The sequence below is a fragment of the Plecotus auritus genome (genome assembly GCF_963455305.1).
Source record: "Plecotus auritus genome assembly, chromosome: 15".
Lineage (NCBI taxonomy): Eukaryota > Metazoa > Chordata > Mammalia > Chiroptera > Vespertilionidae > Plecotus > Plecotus auritus.
In genome coordinates this window covers 18569256-18590195 of record NC_137781.1, presented here as the reverse complement: position 1 = coordinate 18590195, position 20940 = coordinate 18569256, and the positions used below count along the sequence as shown (strand labels likewise).

At 41.7% G+C, this 20940-nt stretch overlaps 1 protein-coding gene and 1 pseudogene across 2 annotated transcripts; one reads left to right on the top strand and one right to left on the bottom strand.

Annotated features, from left to right (window-relative positions):
* On the bottom strand, window positions 1–1912 carry LOC308239048 (elongation factor 1-alpha 1-like; annotated as a pseudogene). The gene is made up of 2 exons: window positions 1880–1912; window positions 1–1047 (listed from the first exon to the last, which is right to left on the bottom strand). The product of its transcript is annotated as an elongation factor 1-alpha 1-like (transcript).
* A 3004-nt stretch (window positions 1913–4916) lies between these two features.
* On the top strand, window positions 4917–20531 carry LOC308239047 (protein regulator of cytokinesis 1-like; the record flags this gene model as incomplete). The annotated part of the gene is made up of 9 exons (XM_080651592.1): window positions 4917–5078; window positions 5219–5341; window positions 13197–13433; window positions 13512–13682; window positions 14215–14364; window positions 15651–15798; window positions 16589–16725; window positions 18968–19063; window positions 20484–20531. The coding sequence occupies 9 exons, from the start codon at window positions 4917–4919 to the stop codon at window positions 20529–20531; spliced, it is 1272 nt and encodes a 423-aa protein (XP_080507718.1).
* Between the last annotated feature and the right edge of the window lie 409 nt (window positions 20532–20940).

Sequence of the window (20940 nt, the reverse complement as noted above, 5' to 3'; positions counted from 1 at the left end):
TTAAAAACTGCCACACACACAAAGGACCAAATGGTCCACAAAACATTCTCCTTTCCTTCTGAAGGTTTTACGATGCATTGTAATCATTAACCAGTCTTGTACTATTAAACTTAAATGGCCCATTGAGACAAACAGTTCTGAGACCGTTCTTCCACCACTGATTAAGACTGGGGTGGCAGGTGTTGCGAATAATATTCATTTAGCCTTCTGAGCTTCTGGGAAGACTTGGTGACTTTGCCAGCTCCAGCTGCCTTCTTGTCCCCTGCTTTGATGACACCCACAGCAACTGTGTGTCCCATGTCACGAACAGCGAAACGGCCCAGAGGAGGGTAGTCAGAGAAGCTCTCAACACATATGGGCTTGCCAGGAATCATATCAACGATGGCAGCATCACCAGATTTCAAAAACTTGGGGCCATCTTCCAGCTTTTTCCCAGAACGACGATCAATCTTCTCCTTCAGCTCAGCAAATTTGAAAGCAATGTGAGCTGTGTGACAATCCAGCACAGGTGCATATCCAGCACTCATCTGGCCTGGGTGGTTGGGGATAATCACCTGAGCTGTGAAGCCAGCTGCTTCCATTGGTGGATCATTTTTGCTGTCACCAGCCACATTGCCCACGGCGAACATCTTTGACAGACACGTTCTTGACGTTGAAGCCCACATTGTCCCCAGGAAGAGCTTTACTCAAAGCTTCACGGTGCATTTCAACAGACTTTACTTCAGTTGTAACATTGACTGGAGCAAAGGTGACCACCATGCCGGGCTTGAGAACACCAGTCTCCACCCTGCCCACAAGGACAGTACCAATACCACCAATTTTTTAGACATCCTGGAGGGGCAGACCCAGGGGCTTGTCAGTTGGACAAGTTGGTGGCAGGATGCAATCCAGAGCTTCAAGCAGTGTGGTTCCACTGGCATTGCCATCTTTACGGGTGACCTTCCATCCCTTGAACCAAGGCATATTAGCACTTGCTTCCAGCATGTTGTCACCATTCCAACCAGAAATTGGCACAAATGCTACTGTGTCAGGGTTGTAGTTAACTTTCTTTTTTTTTTTAAATATATTTTATTGATTTTTTACAGAGAGGAAGGGAGATGGATAGAGAGTTAGAAACATCGATGAGAGAGAAACATCGATCAGCTGCCTCCTGCACACTCCCTACTGGGTATGTGCCCGCAACCAAGGTACATGCACTTGACCTTGGTACAACCAAGGTACATCCCCTAGCCTTGAAGGGGCCAGAGCCCCATCCATTGGCCACACCTGCTGCTGACTGGCGGCAGCAACAGGTGTGTCCAGTGAATGGGACTGCTTGGCCCCAAGATGCCCCAAACTACCTGTGTCTCCCCAGGTGCATCTCACACCCTCTTTTCTTCTTTCCCCGCCTCCCTAGCCCCTGCACTAGGCTGGGCAGCCCCCTAAGGGAGCACAGGAAGGCAGGCAGGAGGGGTTTGAGGCCCCTACCCTGCCTGCTTCCATTGTAGGCCTCAAGTTTCCCCTTTTCTCACATGGGGCCCTACTCACAAGGAACTAGCCTTGCCCACTGCCACCCCCTGCTACTCCCCAGATAGGTATGTGATCCTGTACAAATCTCCATCCTTTCCCATTTCAGTGTTTTTGTTTTTTACTGGAAGGATAGGAGAATTACAGGCCTCATACTTAAAGTTACAAGCCCCCATTTAAGAAGTAATCCTGCATAGTGGACTAAATTCCAGCTCGTGCATAAAGGACAGTCATGACTGGAAAAGGCCTAAAGTTGTATTGGAATGACCTATAACAAACCTTCAGTCAATTTCAAGATCAGTTTCCTCTTATGGGGTTCCTTTAAAATCATTATTTTCCCAATTCAGTATCTGAATAATTTACTTCTAAATACATTCCACCCTTCTGGAAAAGGATATGTGGCCATCCTCGATTTCAAGGAAATCTCAGCTGCTTTGTCTGTGAAGGGACCCATTCTTTATCTCACTGCTTCACTAATAAACTCACTTTCACTTAAAAAAGAAAAGAAAATATCACCCTATCAGGTGAATTGGGGCAGATTTAACTAATAAAAATATACAGGGTAGCCCGGCCGGCGTAGCTCAGTGGCTGAGCGTCGACCTATGAACCAGGAGGTGAGGGTTCGATTCCCGGTCAGGGCACATGCCCAGGTTTCGGGCTTGATCCCCAGTGTGGGGCGTGCAGGAGGCAGCCCATCCATGATTCTCTCTCATCACTGATGTTTCTCTCTCTCTCTCTCTCTCTCTCTCTCTCTCTCTCTCTCTTCCTCCCTTCCTCTCTGAAATCAATAAAATTTTTAAAATATATATATATATACAGGGTATCTCCAAAAAATGTATACACACTTTGAATAATTAATTTCATTGGGTTAAATTTGAAAAGAAAGAAACAACAATTGGGCTAGCAGCTGTTAAAGTATGTATACATTTTTTGGGACATCCTATATATTGCCCCATAACATTCCCTAACTAGAAGGGAACTGGTTCTGATTTACCTGTCCCTACCATTTGTATAGAAGCTTTACTCCAAGGGAGAGTGCTTCTTAATTGAGGAGGGTTTAAGATCAGATAAAGTAGCCCCAGTATCTACAAGGGCCTTAGTAATTTCCCCTTTTACAGTGATGTCAATTTTTCCAAAAGTATTAATAAGGAGAAGGGGAGCCCTAGCTGGTTTGGCTCAGTGGATAGAGCACTGACCTGGGGACTGAAGGGTCCTGGGTTTGATTCCAGTCAAGGGCACATGCCCTGGTTGTGGGCTTGATACCCAGTAGGGGGCATGCAGGAGGCAGCAGATAAATGATTCTCTCTCATCATTGATGTTTTTCTCTCTCCCTCTCCCTCTCTGAAATTAATGAAAATATATTTTTGAAACAATAAAAAGGGGAAATAACCTCTCATAGTCCTCAGAGCAACCTTATATTTGCTTCTTTTTATTTCTCTAAATCCTATTTTGGTTTTCTACATCCCTACTTTTTTGCGGGTTTTTTTTTGTTTTTGTTTTTGTTTTTGTTGTTGTTGTTGTTGTTGTTTTGTTAATCCTCCCCCAAGGATATTTTTCTATTGATTTTTTTAGAGAGAGTGGAAGAGAGAGGGAAAGACAGAGAGAAATATCTATGTGAGAGAAACATATCAAGTGGTTGCCTCCTGCATGAGCTCCAACCAGGGCTCAGGCTTGGGAGGAGCCTGCAACTGAGGTTTGTGCCCTTGACCGGAATCAAACATGGGACCCTTTTGGTGCGCAGGCCAATGCTCTACCCCTTGAGCCAAACTGGCTAGGGCTCCATTGATTTTTAGAGCTAGTGGAAGAGAGCAGGGGAGAGGGAGAGGGAGAGAGAGAGAGAAGGAGAGAGAAGGAGAGAGAACGAGAGAGAACGAGAGAGAACGGAGAGGAGGGAAGAGGGAGGAAAACATTGATGTGAAAGAGAAAAATCCTTTGGTTGCCTCCAGTTCACACCCTGACCAGGGCCAGGGATCCAGCCTTCAACCGAGGTATATACTAGTTGTACCGGTTAATAATGTGGATTTTGTAATCAAAGAAAACACGATAATTTCAAGAGAAACATCAAAAGTGCTTTATTCAAAGTAATGTCCATCACTAGCTACACATTTCCCCCAATCTTTCAGGTAATTTGTGGATACTGTCCCAATAGGACTTTTCTTATTTTGAGGCAGACCATTCAGAGACCCAATTTTCCACTTCTTCATATGTTTTGAAGTGCTGCTCAGAAAGTGCATGTGCCACTGATCGGAACAAGTGGTAATCTGAAGGAACAAGGTCTGGTGAATACGGCAGGTGGGTTAATACTTCCCAGGTAAGATATTTTAACGTGACTTTAACTGGTGTTGAAGTGTGTGTTGGTACGTCGTCATAAAGCAAAATTACTATGTTGTGTCTTCTGGCCCATTCTGGTTGTTTTATGAACAAAACGTGGTTCAAATTGATTATTTGTTGTCTGGAGGGATCAGTATTAATGGTTTCACCTGGTGTTAGAAGCTCATAATACACCACACCTTCCTGATCCCACCAAACACAGAGCATTGTCTTCTTTCCAAAGCGATTTGGCCTTGCATTCAATGTTGATGGTTGACCTGGATCAATCCATGATTTTGTGATTTGGGATTCCCAAAATAAATCCACTTTTCATTGCCAGTCACAATTCAATGCAAAAAAAGACTTTCTTTCCTGCTGTTGAAGCAACATTTTACTGATGACTTTTCGGTTTTCCATTTGTCCTTCGTTCAGTTGATGTGGAACCCATTTTCTTTCCTTTAACGTCTTTCCCATTACTTGTAAACAATCGGAAATTGTTTGCTGAACAACTTTTAATCTTTTTGCAAGTTGTTTTTGAGTTTGACTCGAACCTTTATCCAATAATGCTTGTAATTGTTGGTCTTCAAACTTTTTTGTTGACCTGGACATTCTTTGTTTTTCACATTGAAATCATCACTTTTAAAGCGTTTAAACCACCATTCACAAGTATCTTGAGATGGAGCATGTTCACCATAAGCTTCCGGAAGTATTCAGCAGCACTTTTCTTCAAAATAAAGTAATGAAATAAAACTTCCCGCAAATGCTCTTTTTTTTTTTTTTGGCATGATATTCGACATTTTTAAGCATAAAAATATCTATGATGTTAACACCTTCAGAAAATGTGACATATGAAGTTTTGAAGCTTGTTGTCAATACAACAAAATAGCATATATATCAAATTGCATATATATCAACATATGTGTAACTCCATCTGTTGAAAAAAAAAATCTGCATTATTAACCACTACACCTAGTGCCCTTGACTGGGAATCAAGGGGAATTGAACCTGAGGCTCTTTGGTCTCTGGTGCACTGCTCTAACCACTGACCTAACCAGCCAGGGCTGTAAATACTTCTCTTAGTGTGTCACAGGCAGTGGCTCATGCAGCTGATTTCTCTTTTGCTTTCCAGTGAGGTTATTGAGGAGGAGTCCACATTATATCTCCAAAAAGCCCTGAGTCCCCTTTGGGAAATATGGGAATTCATTGGGATTCCTGAGGACCAGCGGTTACAAAGAATTCAGGATATACATATGCATATCAAGGTGAGTTTAGTGCTGGTGTCTTTGCAGGAGGACATGGGTATTAAAATTTTGAAATTATTGGTGTTTTGGTGTTATTTGTTGCTTGGTGTTTTTTCCTCCCTTAGTTCCAAACTTTTATGGGGCTATTTTCTCTCTGGTAGGACCTCATGGATAAAATGATTGCTGAAGAGGGAAGTCTGAAGGCAAGGCTCATTAAAAGCATAGGCAACTGTCAAAAAGAGTTGGCTGTCTTGTGCAGCGAGTTGCGTGTTGAGCCATTTCAGGTACACAGGGTCTGGGCTCCTGTTTGGGTCTGAGACTGAGGCAGGAGCTTTGCCTTGGGGCTGAGTAGAGTGTTTCTGTGTCAGGGTGGTCCTGGACACGACAAGTGGGGGAAATGTGCTGCCTAGCCAACCAGTGCCAGCAGTCATTTTTACTGACGTAAAGCGTTGCCCTGTTGAGAGGTGAAGCAGCTAATTTATTTTTTTTTTATTTTTTCAAATTTTTATTAAGGTATTATATGTATACATATCTTACCATTGCCCCCCCCCACCCCACTCCCATACCTGCCCTCACCCCCCAATGTTTTGCATCCATTGGTTACTCTTATATGCATGCATACAAGTCCTTCAGTTGATCTCTTATTTCCCCCACCTCTCCCTAACCTTACCGCTGTAATTAGACACTCTGTTTGATGCTTTACTGCCTCTGTAACTATCTTTTGGTTCATCAGTTTATAATGTTTTTTATCCCTAAATGAGTGAGATCATGTGGTATTTTTCTTTCATTGACTGGCTTATTTCACTTAGCATAATGTTCTCTAATTCCATCCAGGTGTCTACAAATGGTAGTAATTCCTTCTTTTTATGGCAGCATAGTATTCCATTGTGTAGATGTACCATAGTTTTCTGATCCAGTCATCTGCTGACGGGCACCTAGGCTGTTTCCAAATCTTAGCTATTGTAAATTGTGCTGCTATGAACATAGGGGTGCATATATCCTTTCTGATTGGTGTTTCTGGTTTCTTAGGATATATTCCTAGGAGTGGGATTACTGGGTCAAATGGGAGTTCCATTTTCAGTTTTTTAAGGAAACTCCATGCTGTTCTCCACAGTGGCTGCACCAGTCTGCATTCCCACCAGCAGTGCACGAGGGTTCCTTTTTCTCCGCATCCTCGCCAACACTTGTCGTTTGTTGATTTGTTGATGATAGCCATTCTGACAGGTGTGAGATGGTATCGCATTGTCGTTTTCATTTGCATCTCTCGGATAATAAGTGACTTTGAGCATGTTTTCATGTGTCTCTTGGCCTTCCTTCTGTCTTCTTTCGAAAAGATTCTATTTAGGTCCGTTGCCCATTTTTTTATTGAATCATTTATCTTCCTTTTATTAAGTTGTATAAGCTGCCTGTAGATGTTGGACATTAAACCTTTATCAGTGATACCATTTGCAAATATGTTCTCCCATACAGTGGGGTTTCTTGTTGTTTTGTTGATGGTTTCTTTTGCTGTGCAAAAGCTTTTTATTTTGATGTAGTCCCATTTGTTTATTTTCTCTTTGGCTTCCATTGCCCTAGGGGCAGTATCACTGAAAAAGTTCTTTTGGCATATGTCTGAGATTTTGCTGCCTGTGGATTCCTCTAGTATTTTTATGGTTTCCCGTCTTATATTTAAGTCCTGTATCCATTTTGAGTTTATTTTTGTGTATGGTGTAAGTTGGTGATCTAGTTTCATTTTTTTGCATGTATCTGTCCAATTTTCCCAACACCATTTATTGAAGAGACTGTCTTGACTCCATTGTATGCTCATGCCTCCTTTGTCAAATATTAATTGTGCATATTATTTTGGGTCAATATCTGGATTCTCTATTCTATTCCATTGATCTATATGTCTGTTCTTCTGCCAGTACCAGGCTGTTTTGAGGACAGTGGCTTTGTAATACAGCTTGAAATCTGGTATTGAGATCCCTCCTACTTTATTCTTCTTTCTCAGGATTGCTGTGGCTATTCGGGGTCTTTTTTTATTCCAGATGAATTTTTGGAGAGTTCTTTCTAGGTCTGTGAAATATGCTGTTGGTATTTTAATGGGGAGTGCATTGAATCTATAGATTGCTTTGGGTAGTATGGACATTTTGATGATGTTGATTCTACCAATCCATGAACATGGTATGTTCTTCCATCTGTTTACATCTTCCTCTATCTCTTTTTTCAGTGTCCTGTAGTTTTCCGCATATAGGTCTTTTACCTGCTTGGTTAGGTTTATTCCTAAGTATCTTAATTTTTTTGGTGCGATGGAAAATGGGATTGCTTTTTTAGTCTCTCTTTCTGTAAGTTCACTGTTGGTGTATAGAAATGCCATAGATTTCTTGGCGTTAATTTTGTATCCTGCTACCTTGCCAAATTCATTTATTAAGTCTGTTAGTTTTTTGATAGAGTCTTTCGGGTTTTTTATGTACAATATCATGTCATCTGCAAATAAGGACAGCTTTACTTCATCTTTTCCAATTTGGATGCCTTTTATTTCTTCTTCTTGTCTAATTGCAATGGCTAATACTTCCAGTACTATGTCAAACAGGAGTGGTGAGAGTAGGCATACTTGTCTTGTTCCTGTTCTTAGGGGAAATGGTTTTAGTTTTTGCCCATTGAGTATGATGTTAGCTGTGGGTTTATCATATATAGCTTTTATTATGTTGAGGTATGATCCTTCTATTCCCACCTTGTTGAGAGTTTTTATCAAGAAAGGGTGTTGGATTTTGTCAAATGCTTTTTCTGCATCAATTGATATGACTATATGATTTTTATCTTTCAATTTGTTTATGTGATGTATCACATTTATTGATTTTCGGATATTGAACCATCCTTGCATTCCTGGGATAAACCCTACTTGTTCATGGTGTATGATCTTTCTGATGTACTGCTGGATCCGATTTGCTAGAATTTTGTTGAGGATTTTGGCATCTACATTCATGAGGGATATTGGCCTGTAATTCTCTTTCATTGTGTTGTCTTTATCTGGTTTTGGTATTAGGGTGATGCTGGCTTCATAGAAGGAGCTTGGAAGTGTTCCTTCCTCTTGAATTTTTTGGAATAATCTGAGGAGGATAGGTTTTAGTTCTTCCTTGAATGTTTGGTAAAACTCTCCTGTGAAGCCGTCTGGCCCCGGGCTTTTGTTTGCCGGAAGCTCTTTGATGACTGCTTCAATTTCTTCCATAGTTACTGGCATATTGAGCTGTTTAGATTCTTCCTGATTGAGTTTTGGAAGGTTATATTTTTCTAGGAATATGTCCATTTCCTCCAGGTTGTCCAGTTTGTTGGAATAGAGTTGTTCGTAGTATTTTTTAACAATCCTTTGTATTTCGGCGGGATCTGTTGTTATTTCACCTCTTTCATTTCTGATTTTGTTTATTTGAGTCCTCTCTCTTTGCTTCTTGGTGAGCCTGGCTAGAGGTTCATCAATCTTGTTTATCCTTTCAAAGAACCAGCTCTTTGTTTTGTTGATCTTTTGTATTGTTTCTTTGGTCTCTATGTCGTTTATCTGTGCTCTGATCTTTATTATTTCCTTCCTTCTACTTACACTGGGCTTTTCTTGTTGCTCTTTTTCTAACTCTTCGAGTTGTTGGGTTAGGTAATTTATTACCCCTGTTTCTTGTTTTTTGCAGTAGGCTTGTAGAGCTATGAACTTCCCTCTCAAGACTGCTTTCGCTGTGTCCCATAGATTTTGGATTGTAGTGTTTTCATTGTCATTTGTTGTCATGATGTTTTTTATTTCTTCTTTGATCTCTCTGGTAACCCAGTCATGGTTTAATAGCATGCTGTTTAGTCTCCATGTGTTTGATTTCTTTGGGTTGTTTTTATTGTAGTTGATTTCCAGTTTTATGCCACTGTGGTCTGAGAAGATGCTTGATATGATTTCTATCTTCTTGAATTTGAAGAGACTTTGCCTATGTCCCAACATATGGTCTATCTTTGAAAATGACCCATGTGCACTTGAGAAGAATGTATATTCTGTGGCTTTGGGGTGAAATGTTCTGAAGATGTCAATTAATTCCATCTGGTCTAGTGAGTCATTTAGGATTGATGTTTCTTTGCTGATTTTTTGTTTAGAGGATTTGTCCAATGGTGATAGTGGGGTATTAAAGTCTCCTACTATGATTGTATTGCTGTCAATCTCTCCCTTGATATCCTCCAGGAGTTTTTTTATGTATTTGGGTGCTCCTGTATTGGGTGCATATATGTTTACCAGAGTTATTTCTTCTTGTTGGATTGCTCCCTTTAGTATTATGAAGTGGCCTTCCTTATCTCTTGTTATGTCCTTCACTTTGAGATCTAATTTGTCAGATATAAGTATTGCTACCCAAGCTTTTTTTTCAGTTCCATTTGCCTGGAAAACCTTTTTCCATCCCTTCACCCTCAGTCTGTGTGCGTCTTTTTTTCTGAGGTGGGTTTCTTGTAGACAGCAGATATATGGGTCATGTTTTCTTATCCAATCCATTACCCTATGTCTTTTGATTGGGGCATTTAATCCGTTTACATTTAAAGTTATTATTGATAGGTACTTATTTGTCGCCATTCCTATTCTTTACACCTGTGTTCCTTCTTCGCTTCCTATTTCTTTTTTTTTTTTTTTTTTTTTTTTACAGCAGACCCTTTAGCATTTCTTGCATTGCTGGTTTGGTGGTAATAAATTCCCTTAGTCCTTTTTTGTCTGTGAAGCTCCTGATTTCACCTTCAATTTTGATTGACAGCCTTGCTGGGTACAGTATTCTTGGATTCAGACCCTTCCTTTGCATGACTTTGTATATTTCATTCCATTCCCTTCTGGCCTGATGAGTTTCTGTTGAGAAATCAGTTGCTAGTCTGATGGGGGTTCCTTTGTATGTAACTTTCTGTCTCTCTCTGGCCGCTTTTAAGATTCTTACTTTGTCGTTGGTGTTTGCCAATTTAATTATAATGTGCCTTGGCATCGGTCTTTTGGGGTTCATTTTGCTTGGGACTCTGTGAGCTTCTTGGATTTGTGTGGGTTTTTTCTTCTCTATATCAGGGAAATTTTCTGTCATTATTTCTTCAAATAGGTTTTCTATTCCTTGCTCAGCTTCCTTTCCTTCTGGAACCCCTATTATGCGGATGTTGTTTTGTTTCGTGTTGTCCCAAAGTTCCCTTAGGCTCTCCTCCTGCCTTTTAATTTTTTTTTCTAGAAGTTGCTCTACTTGGGTACTTTTTCCCATCTTGTCTTCTAGCTCACTGATGCGGTCCTCTGCTTCTTCTAGTCTACTCTTGATGCTTTCTATTGAGTTCTTTACAGCAGCAATGTCATTTTTCATTTCTTCTTGGTTCTTCTTCATTTCCTCTTGGTTCTTGCTCATATTGTCGAATTTGTCTTCCATTCTTTTCAGCCACCTTATGACCATTTCTCTGAATTCTTTTTCTGGAAGGTTGCTTGCTTCCATTTCGTTTACTTCCTTTTCTGGTGATGCCTGCTTTTCTTTCATATGCGGGCTGTGTCTTTGTCTCCCCATGGTCTCTCTTCTCTGGGTGTCTGGTTATGTAGTTCTCTCTCTTCTGCGTCGATTTCAAGGCACAAAATACAGCACTACCAGGTACAACACACAAGGCACTGAACAGAAGTGTATTCACGATATTAATAACCTCCAATAAAGGTGACCACCAGAGAAAGGCAAATTAGGGGATAGTAGAGAAAGAAGAAGAGGAAAAAGAAAGAAAGAAGAAGAAGAAGAAAAGGGGTGTCAAAATGGAATTGGGAAAAGGGAAAAAAAGAAGAAAAAAAGTAAGAGAGACAAGAAAGAGACTAAGAGAGAAAGGGAAACAGACTATATATATTGGGGATAAAACTCCAATAGAACAATCACTTATCCCAGCAAATGCCAGCAACAAGTACCTGGGGATTAATACAAACTACAACACCAACTAATATTGAGTGAGGCAAGGGAAAACAGAAGCACTAAAAAAACAAAAAAATAAACAAAAGAAGAATAAGCAAAACAATCTCACAAAAAAGCATAAAAATTCGATATAATCTACATTCAAGCGAACAACAACAAAAGGACAGAGAGAAAAACAATTTTTTGGATAGTTAAGACAGCGAAGAGAGAGGTGTGTATGGACTTGGAGCAGGGGATTGGAGATTAGATATATATAAGTAGGGTGAAATTTTAAAAGGGGGTAAACAGAAAGAATAGGGAAAATCTAAAGCAGGAAAGGGGTAAGATAAACAGGACACTGAAAAGGGAAAAGTGAGGAAGAGAGTGATGGCATAAAGGTAGATTTGAGATAGAGTAAAATGATGCTAAAGGAAAGATAAAAATAGAATGTAGAACATTAATCCCAAAACAAAATGAAGAGAAAATAAAATGATACTTAAAAAAAAAAAAGATAAAATAGCAGTAGTAATAATACGGATTGAAAATAAAAATGTAATAATTAAGAAGGTAAAATCAAGTGAGGAAAAAAATTAGTTTCTTGAGTAAAAGATGCAAAAAATGAAAATAAAAAAAATAAAAAATAAAAATAAAATGTGGAGTAGTGAAGGTCATTCACTTCCTCTGTTGTTCTGTTTGGCACGCCTGTTTCTCAGTCCGGACAGTATTGCAGTTCCCTGCGTTCCACTGCTCTTCAGTGATGTAAGCCAGTCCTGATTTTAAGCAGGCGGTGTGTCTTAATTCGTATTCCTTTATTTTTGATTACACAAGAGTCAATTTGTGATTCAGCCCCTGGGTGGCAGTGTTTCTGGATTGACTTCCGGGTTTATCTATGGCCTCTCTAGGGAGTGTTAGAGCCTTCTTTCCCTGTGGCACTCACTACCGGTTTGTGGGAGTGGGCTGCCTCAGAGCTGGCTCTCCGATGGTCACTCCCTGCTCCGATCCCCAGGTTCCAGAAAAACAACTTTCCCCTGCAGTCTCCCAGGGTGTCCCCAACTGGGTGAACCTATGAATTGGGCTTAGTAATCAGAAGCAAGAATTTCAAGAGGAAAAAGCCCAAGTGTGCGCACTCCGTGGCTGCGCATAAGTCTAGCACACCCCTGAAATTCTTAGGGTGTCCCTGCACTTCAGATCAAAATGGGTTGCTTTTTAGAGAGCCCTTCTGTTAGCAGCTCTGAGGACCCCCTTCCACATTCACAGATCACGCCAGCCCCAGCAGCCACCGATTTTTCTAGGCACAGACTTCCCTGGTCCTCCAGCTCCCGCAAAACGCGCGTTCCTCTCTCGCGCTGGGACCAGAGACCTCACCTTATCCTAGGCGAAATCTGACCTTTCCGTGGTGGAGTGTAGAGCTCCTCTGAACCCGTGTGTTTGCGCCAATTGGGGAGCGTTGTTCTGGGGCTCGCAGCTGTTCCGTGGGTGCCGCAGTTGTGGATTCTCAGGCTTCCGATAAGCTCCACTTTCCGGTTCCAGATGGCGGCGACTCCGCGTCCAAGCCCGCAGCTCCGGGAGGGGACCCAGCCACAGTGGGAGCTGCCAGGTCAGGGGAACCCCGTCTAGCAGTCTCCCACCTTCTTCTGGAGTTCAGCTGTCCCCCAACTTGCCAACAAACACTCCTAGTGCGACCCTCAGCTGTTCTTTCTTTCTGCTCCGGGACAAGGCTCGGAACACGTCTGTCTATTGCGCCGCCATTTTTCTCCTCGCTAATTTATTTTTTGAGAGTTTGTTTATTAAAGCTGGGGACAGCAAAACAAGGAAGGGTTTAGAAGAAATAGGAGAGAGTCTCGTTGGAGCTGTTTTGGAAAGTCAGAGAAAAGGGGGCCATGGAGACAGGTTCAAGGGGTTGGCCCAGGACAAGACCCTGCACATTGCTCCCCTGAGTGTAAGTCTCCTGGGGACTCTTAGAGTTTCGGAGATGCCGCCTGAGGGAGAGAGGCGTGGGCGTGCTCCCAGGAGGGACAGCTTGCCAGAGGTGAATCAGCTAATGAGTGTAGCAGTGCTTTAGTCTAAAACACTTCCTCTTGCTATCAGTCTGTGAGGCATATACTACAACTTTTTTATTTTTAACTCTCAGGAAAAGTTAGGCAGAGATGATACTGTGCCATGAACTGATTTATTTCTAAGTTGTCCTACTCTTTTGTTGCCCTACTCTTCCTTTGAGGAAATCCACTTGGAACTTGGAACAATGGTATCTCCTCTTCTACAGCAGGAAGGAGAGCCGACGACCATCTTGCAGCTAGAAATAGACTTGCGCGCTGAGGTGGAGCTGAGGCGCAAACAGAAAGAGGAGAGGAAACGTGAACTGAAACTACTTACGGAACAAGATCAAGAACTGTCTGAAGTGCTTTCCATGCCACGCTATGACATTGACAGCAACTCCGTTCCCAGCCTGGAAGAGCTGAACCAGTTCAGACAACATTTGGCAACTTTGAGGGAAACAAAGGTATACTCCTTGCCTCCATAGTTCCTAAAAGTCAGTTTGACTTTCCTGTGGGTGTCTTCTGATCATTTGATTTTACAGGCATCTCGGCGTGAGAAGTTTGTCAACATGAAAAAAAAGATCATACTATGTATGGAAGAATTAGATCACACCCCAGATACAAGCTTCGAAAGAGATGTGGTGTGTGAAGATGAAGATGTCTTTTGTTTATCTTTGGAAAATATTGCAGCACTACAGAAGTTGCTACTGCAGGTAATGTCTATTTGGAATATGGCCTGGGATCTCACTTCCATAGTATCCAGCAATTTAAAAAAAAGGGACAGTTTTTTCCCTGCAGTGTTTTTTAGGGCCCAATGTAGGTTAAGAGAATGAGGGAGAGAGGATGAAGATAGTATATGATATACAACCATGATGTTTTTTAAAAGAAAACTTAATTTATATGTAGCTATAAGAACATGAAATTGAAATGATGGATGAAATAATAGTCATTGAATTAGTGTTTAATTGAAAAAAAAATTTTAATCTTTAGGTTGAGTTCATTACAGATGTCCCTCTTTTTTCCCCCCATTACTCCCCTCTACCGGAAAAAAGTTTTATTTCAAAATTTGAATCCTAATTCTTGGGGTCTGAGATCCTGCTGTAAATGACAGACTTACAGTTTGTGTTCAGAAGTCATGAAAACACACCTCTTCACAATCTTATAACAGTGCTTATTCTGCAAAAGCTCCAGAGGGCTAGCCTCTGCTGCTGCCTTTGCCATAACCACTGTCTTTCCTTGTCACAGCTGGAAGTGCGGAAATCACAAAATGAAGCAGTGTGTAAGAGGCTGCGTGTTCAGATCCGGGAGCTCTGGGACAGACTACAAATACCAGAAGAGAGAGAAGCTGTTGTGGCCATGGTTATGACTGGGTCGAAGGCCAAAGTTCAGAAAGCGGTAGGAAATCCATAACGTGCTGGGTCCGTAGTCTCTACAGGCATTTTTATGTCTTATCTCATGTTTTTACCAACTTCTGCCTTGAACAAGTCTTTTGTTGTTGTTGTGAATCCTCACCCAAGGATATTTTCTCCATTGATTTTGAGAGAGAGTAGAAGGGAGGAAGAGAAACATTGATGTGATAGAGACATATGAATTAGTTGCCTTCCACATGCACCCTGACAGACTGGGGATCAAACCATCAACCCAGGTACCTGCCCTTGACCAGGAATCAAATCTGAGACCCTTCGGTGCACAGGCTAATGCTCTAACCTAAACACACTGGCCAGGGAGAGCAAGTCTATTTTAAAGTAAGCATCAGAAAAAGGTGGCAGGAACCCACTTATCTTTTATCTTTCCTGTATCTTTCTTAGGTTTCTGGCTCCTTTGATAGCATTGTTAAAGTGTGGACTTACCTCTGTGATTTTGTACTATAATTTTATTTAAAAAGGGGAAATTTTTAAAGTATATTATATTGATTTTTTGCAGAGAGGATGGGAGAGGGAGAGAGAGAGTTAGAAATATCGATGAGAGAGAAACATCGATCAGCTGCCTCCTGCACACCCCCCACCAGGGATGTGCCTACAACTAAGGTACATGCCCTTGACCGAATCGAACCTGGGACCCTTGAGTCCGCAGGCCGACGCTCTATCAACTGAGCCAAACTGGTTAGGGCAAAAAGGGGAAATTTTTGCCCTAGCCAGTTTGTCTCAGTAGATAGAGCGTCGGCCTGCGAATCAAAAGGTCCCGGTTTGATTCTGGTCAAGGGCATGTACCTTGGTTGCAGGTTCCTCCTCTGCCCAGGCCCTCATGGGACTCATACAGGGGCAACCAATCGATGTGTTTCTCTCACATCGATGTTTCTCTCTTCCTTTCACTCTCCCTTAAAAAAAAAAAAAAAGGTAAAATATCCTTGGCCCTAGCCGGTTTGGCTCGGTGGATACAGGGTCAGCCTGCGGACTGAAGGGTCCCCAGGTTCAATTCCGTTCAAGGGCACATGCCAAGGTTGCGGGCTCGATCCCCAGTAGGGGGCATGCAGGAGGCAGCCAGTCAATAATTCTCTCTCATCATTGATGTTTCTGTCTCTTTCCCTCTCCCTTCCTCTCTGAAATCAATAAAAATATATTTTAAAAACATATCCTTGTGTGAGCATTAACAAAAATAAATAAATAAAAATGGGAAATTTTTGCCAGGCTCTGTGAATGTAAAAGTAGAACAAGCACCTTTACCAGGTATCTGTGTTTCAGCTGCAGTTAGAAGTGGATCGCTTGGAAGAACTGAAAATGCAAAACATTAAGAAACTGATTGAGGCAACACGAGTGGAGCTGGCTAAGTGCTGGGACCACTGTTTCTACAGCCAGGAGCAGAGACAAGCTTTTGCTGCTTACCATGATGGTTAGTACAGGAGCGCTGGCCTTTATGTGGCCTGCACTTGTGAAGAAGTGCAGGTGTTCACCAGAAAGTGTTTCCTCTGCTGAACAGATAAAACTGCCTTTTCAAGCCTTTCACCATAAGTTGCCATTCCTGTGTCAGTGAGCATTTGCAGGTGCTACTGGGAAATAAGGGATGTCTTGATTTCTGAAGCAGCTTATCACTGTAGCCTATAGTTGCGAAGCTCAAGTTTATCAGCGCTTGCTTGCTCTATGCCAGGTGCAATGTCAAGCTCTTAACAATAATATCTCAATCTCATGTCAAGAGATGAGGACACAAAGGTGCATAAATGTTGAGCAACTTGAACCAGAGGCACAGCGGGTAAAGGGCAGAGTTCACATTTAAGGCCACAGAGTCTGACCCCAGAGCCCAGCAGAATTCTAGTCTGACCTGACCTGAGTATAAAGATGAGGTTATCTACTAAATTCCACACTGGGGACATTTTCTGTGCCCCAACCCACTCCTGAGCAGGGTGGAAACAAAGGATATGAAAGAAAGCTTAGAGAAGGTGAGACATGACACAGAGGTTTGTGAATCTTAGTCATTTTAGTTCACACTTTAGGTCCTTACTCCTAGTCTCTCCAGGCAGATGGTGACAAACCAGATTTTTATTATCCACAATGTATACTTATTCATGTAGCGTTTTTACTATCGTGAAGAATAATCTATTTCCAGTTTAGGGAATGAGGGGTTAGAAAGTAAGATGCTAAACACTAGAGGAATTTTTTTAAACTCCTGGGCTTTTATCTTGCAGAGGACTACACAGCAAGTCTGTTCCAGGTCCATGATGAAGAGGTTGTGTGGTTAAAAAACTACTACGAGGTTTGCAAAGAACTCTTTGAAGACGTGCAGAAGTGGGAAGAAAGCTGGAGGCTTTTCTTAGAGTTTGAGGTACTGCCCTCACTTTCCTCTGTTTTCCTCAGAGGACAATGAAGTATTAAGAAAGCATGCCCTTGCCCTGGCCTGTTTGGCTCAGTGGATAGAGCGTCAGGCTGCGGACTAAAGGGTCCCGAGTTCAGTTCTGGTCAAGAGCACTGGTCAGGGAGCATCAGGGAGACAACCAGTTGATGTGAGAGAGACATCTACCAATGGTTTCTCTCTGTCTTTTCCCCTCCCTTCCCCTATCTCTAAAAATGGAACAATATCCTTGGGAGAGGATTTAAAAAAAAAAGAAGGAGGAAAGAAATCATGTCCTTTATAGAGTCAGTCTTCTTTTCTCCTTACTGAGTTTCTAATACCAGTGTCGTCATCACTGAGACTCTAGCTTACTACTGACCCATCTTTATTTGTGAGGCTCACATACAGGAACACATAAGAGAAAAGCCCTGAACAAATGGCTTCATGCACGTAGAAGTTTCTGGCATAAAGGAAGTCCAGAGGGGCCAGTGCAGGGCAGGTGTGGCAGTTCCACAGTCAGTGGGGTCCCAGGCTTCTCCAGCTCGCGAACCTTATCCTCAGGTTCAGGTTGGCCCTCGTGCTCCACCACAGCCCTCAGACACCATGTGGAGGAAGGGACACAGAAGGCACTGTCCCCACAGCCCCTCTAAGGGCTCTCCCAGCTCTCGTCCCAGCATCTCTCGCATGTGCCATGCTGGTGAAGCTGGCGGTCCTGCTGCCACAGAGGAATTCGGTTGTTACTGAGGAGGGAGAGAAGGATAGAATATATTCTCTTCCAACTTTTGCTGTTTTCTTAGAAAATCGCCTGGGTGTTAGTGCACATTTGTATGCTGAATTCCGTTTCTTCTGATCGACATAGCACAGGCAGGTTCCCTCAGAGCATTTCAGAGCTCGGGGCTGGGACTAGGAGGAGGCATAGTGGACACAAAATTCAAGCAGCCTTGCTCTTAGGTTCATGCTGGCCCCGTTAGAGTCTGATGGGTCCTTCAGGAAGTCCTGAGTTCAACCTCACGTTTACAGGTGGGAAACTAGGACTCAGACCTGGGGAGAACTGTGTGAGACCTTACAGCTGTTTAAGGACAGGTTTCCCCGTCCTCAGTGACCCCTGACTTCTGCTTGAAAGCAAGAAGGAGGAGGAATAAACGTCAGTAAAGAGCCAAATAAGTAACCCTTGTTGACATGCAAGTGTTTAAGAAAAAATAAGAGACTAACTCTCATCCCTTTTAGGAATTGTTTATAGGCCATCGCCGACCAAGCAGGCTGGGAGGGGAATGGAATTTCTTCACAAGCTTAGCAAATTGTCAGGATTGCTTCTGTACTTTTCTGATGACCTGCCCCTAACTTTGAGTGTACACGTCTAATTCCTATTTCTAAATTATATGCTTATACTACTGTTCTGGTATACTGTATGCATGATAGAATTAAAAAAAAAAAAAACAGAAAAAAAAGAAGCCTAACATACTATATTTTTTTGTCCATTTTGTGAGGTTCTATTCAATGAAAAACAGATTATCTGTGATGCTTAACCTTGCATATTTAAGCTGCATTGTCTCAATAGGCAGAAAGAGAGTGGACAAGTAGGGGTGCCCACCATTCTCCGAGTGTGGACCTTTCCCTTGTCTCCTCACATAGCTCATTTCCTGTAGGTGACGTAATCTTTTGACATCTGAACCAAGGAAGGGAGCCAGTGGCGTGGTGCGTTAATATTGCAGCCTGTCTTTTTAGATGACAAAGGAAGTACTGGTTTTCCTGCACCAAGTGGATGTGCTCACACCCAGCTCCCCTGCCTTAGGACCCTCCATTCCTCACTGCTGAGAAGCAGTGGGAATGCAAACCTCACAGACTCCTTAACCAGTTAACTGCCATGCGTCCAAAACAGAAACCATCCCCACACACCACGATATTTTGAATTTAATTTAAAAAGTCAATTTGCAATGAATATTACAAAAATAAATATATTACTCCCAATTCAGGTGTTCTTGAATATTTTCAGCTGAAAATTCACACAAAAAAATTATTTTAAAGTTGGTCAGGGCTACCACTTAGGGAAAACATTTTTTTTTTATATAGACGCGTGTGGTGTGTGGGGAAGGTCTGCCGCTAGGGTCTACAGATGCGTATGGCGTACAATGGGTTAATAATGTACATCCGAGTATGACAGCAAGGAGTCCTAGCAGAAGTGATTGGACTGATTGCCTGTCCCAGGGTTTAACCTGATTCAAATGTATTTTCACAGAGAAAAGCAACAGATTCAAGTAGACTTACCAATCATGGAGCAAATCTTCTAAAAGAGGAAAAGCAGCGAGCCAGGCTCCAAAAAACACTTCGTAAGGTAACAGTGTTAATAGTTTCGATGCTTGACTACAAAATACCTCACTTTTGGTGAATTCTCTGCTTTGAATCATTTGCCCCAAACTGTCTTCTCGTTCTCTAACTATTCTGAGCCATTGACAGCTATTTTCCTTTGATTTTGCAGTGGTTTCTGGCACTCTCCTATAAGTGTCTTACAGTTCTACTTAAATGACCTCACTGCATCTACAAAGACGATTTAACACTGTTCTCTGCAGTGGAAAACCGTCATACACTTGTCTTTCAACTATGTTTTACAGTTTACTGCTACAATACAGGAGTTCGAGTTCTTTCAAAGACTGGTTTAAGGTGCTTATTGCTCTATTACCCGGATATCCCGCTTTGTACGAAATCCTGTCTATACTGTTGACTGATATTCAGAGGTCTTATCCACTCGTTCTCTAACTATTCTGTGCCATTGTCTGCTATTTTCCTTTGATTTCGCAGTGGTTTCTGGCACCTTGCTATAACTTGATTACTGTTCTACTTAAATAACATACCTGCATGTACAAACAACCTTGTACACTCTTCTCTGCAGGGGAGAAACCTAATACAGTTCTCTTTCAATTTTTTTATAAACTTTATTGATCCTTTTCAGTAATTCTAGTATTTTCAAAGACTACTTTAAGGTGCTTATTGATCTTTCTCAAGATTTCTGGTATCATGCTAAGTTCTTTCTACAGAGAAGCTTGACATAGAGAAGTCATCCATTCGTTCTGTAACTATTCTGTTGAATTAACTGCTATTTTCCTTTGAATTCGCAGTGGTTTCTGGCACTGTCCTATAAGTGGCTTCCTGTTCTACTTAAATAACTTCGCTGCATGTACAAACAACATTGTACACTCTTCTTGGCGGTTCAGAAGCCTCATACACTTGACTTTCAACTATGTTTTACAGTTTACTGCCACATTTCAGGAGCTCTACTTGATTCAAAGAGTGGTTTAAGGTGCTTATTGCTCTATTTCCCGGTTATCCCGCTATGTACAAAATCCTGTCTATACTATTGCCTGATATTGAGAAGTCTTATCCACTCGTTTTCTAACTATTCTGTGCCATTGACAGCTATTTTACTTTGATTTTGCAGTGGTTTCTGGCACTCTCCTATAAGTGTCTTACAGTTCTACTTAAATAACCTCACTGCATTTACAAAGACGATTTAACACTCTTCTCTTCAGTGGAGAACACTTATACACTTGTCTTTCAACTATCTTTTACAGTCCACTGCTACATTTCAGGAGTTCTGGTTGGTTCAAGGACTACTTTAAGGTTCTTATTGCTCTCCTTCGCTGATACCCGCTTCATAAGAAATCGTATCTACAATATTGCCTGATATTGAGAAGCTTTATCCACTCATTCTCTAACTATTCTCTGCCATTAACGGCTATTTCCCTTTGCTTTTGCAGTGCTTGCTGGCAATCTCCTCTAAGCTGCTTACTGTTCTACTTAATTAACATTGCTGCATGTACAAACAACATTGTACACTCTTTGATTGAGAACCCTCATACACTTTTCCTTCAACTATGTTTTACAGTTTACTGCTACATTTCAGGAGTTCTACTTGATTCAAAGAGTGGTTTAAGGTGCTTATTGCTCTATTTACCAGATATCCCGCTTTGTACGAAATCCTGTCTATACTATTGCCTGATATTAAGAAGTCTTATACATTCGTTCTCTAACTATTCTGTGCCATTGACAGCTATTTTACTTTTATTTTGCAGTGGTTTCTGGCACTCTCCTATAAGTGTCTTACAGTTCTACTTAAATAACCTCACTGCATTTACAAAGACGATTTAACTCTCTTCTCTGCAGTGGAGAACCCTTATACACTTGTCTTTCAACTATGTTTTACAGTTTACTGCT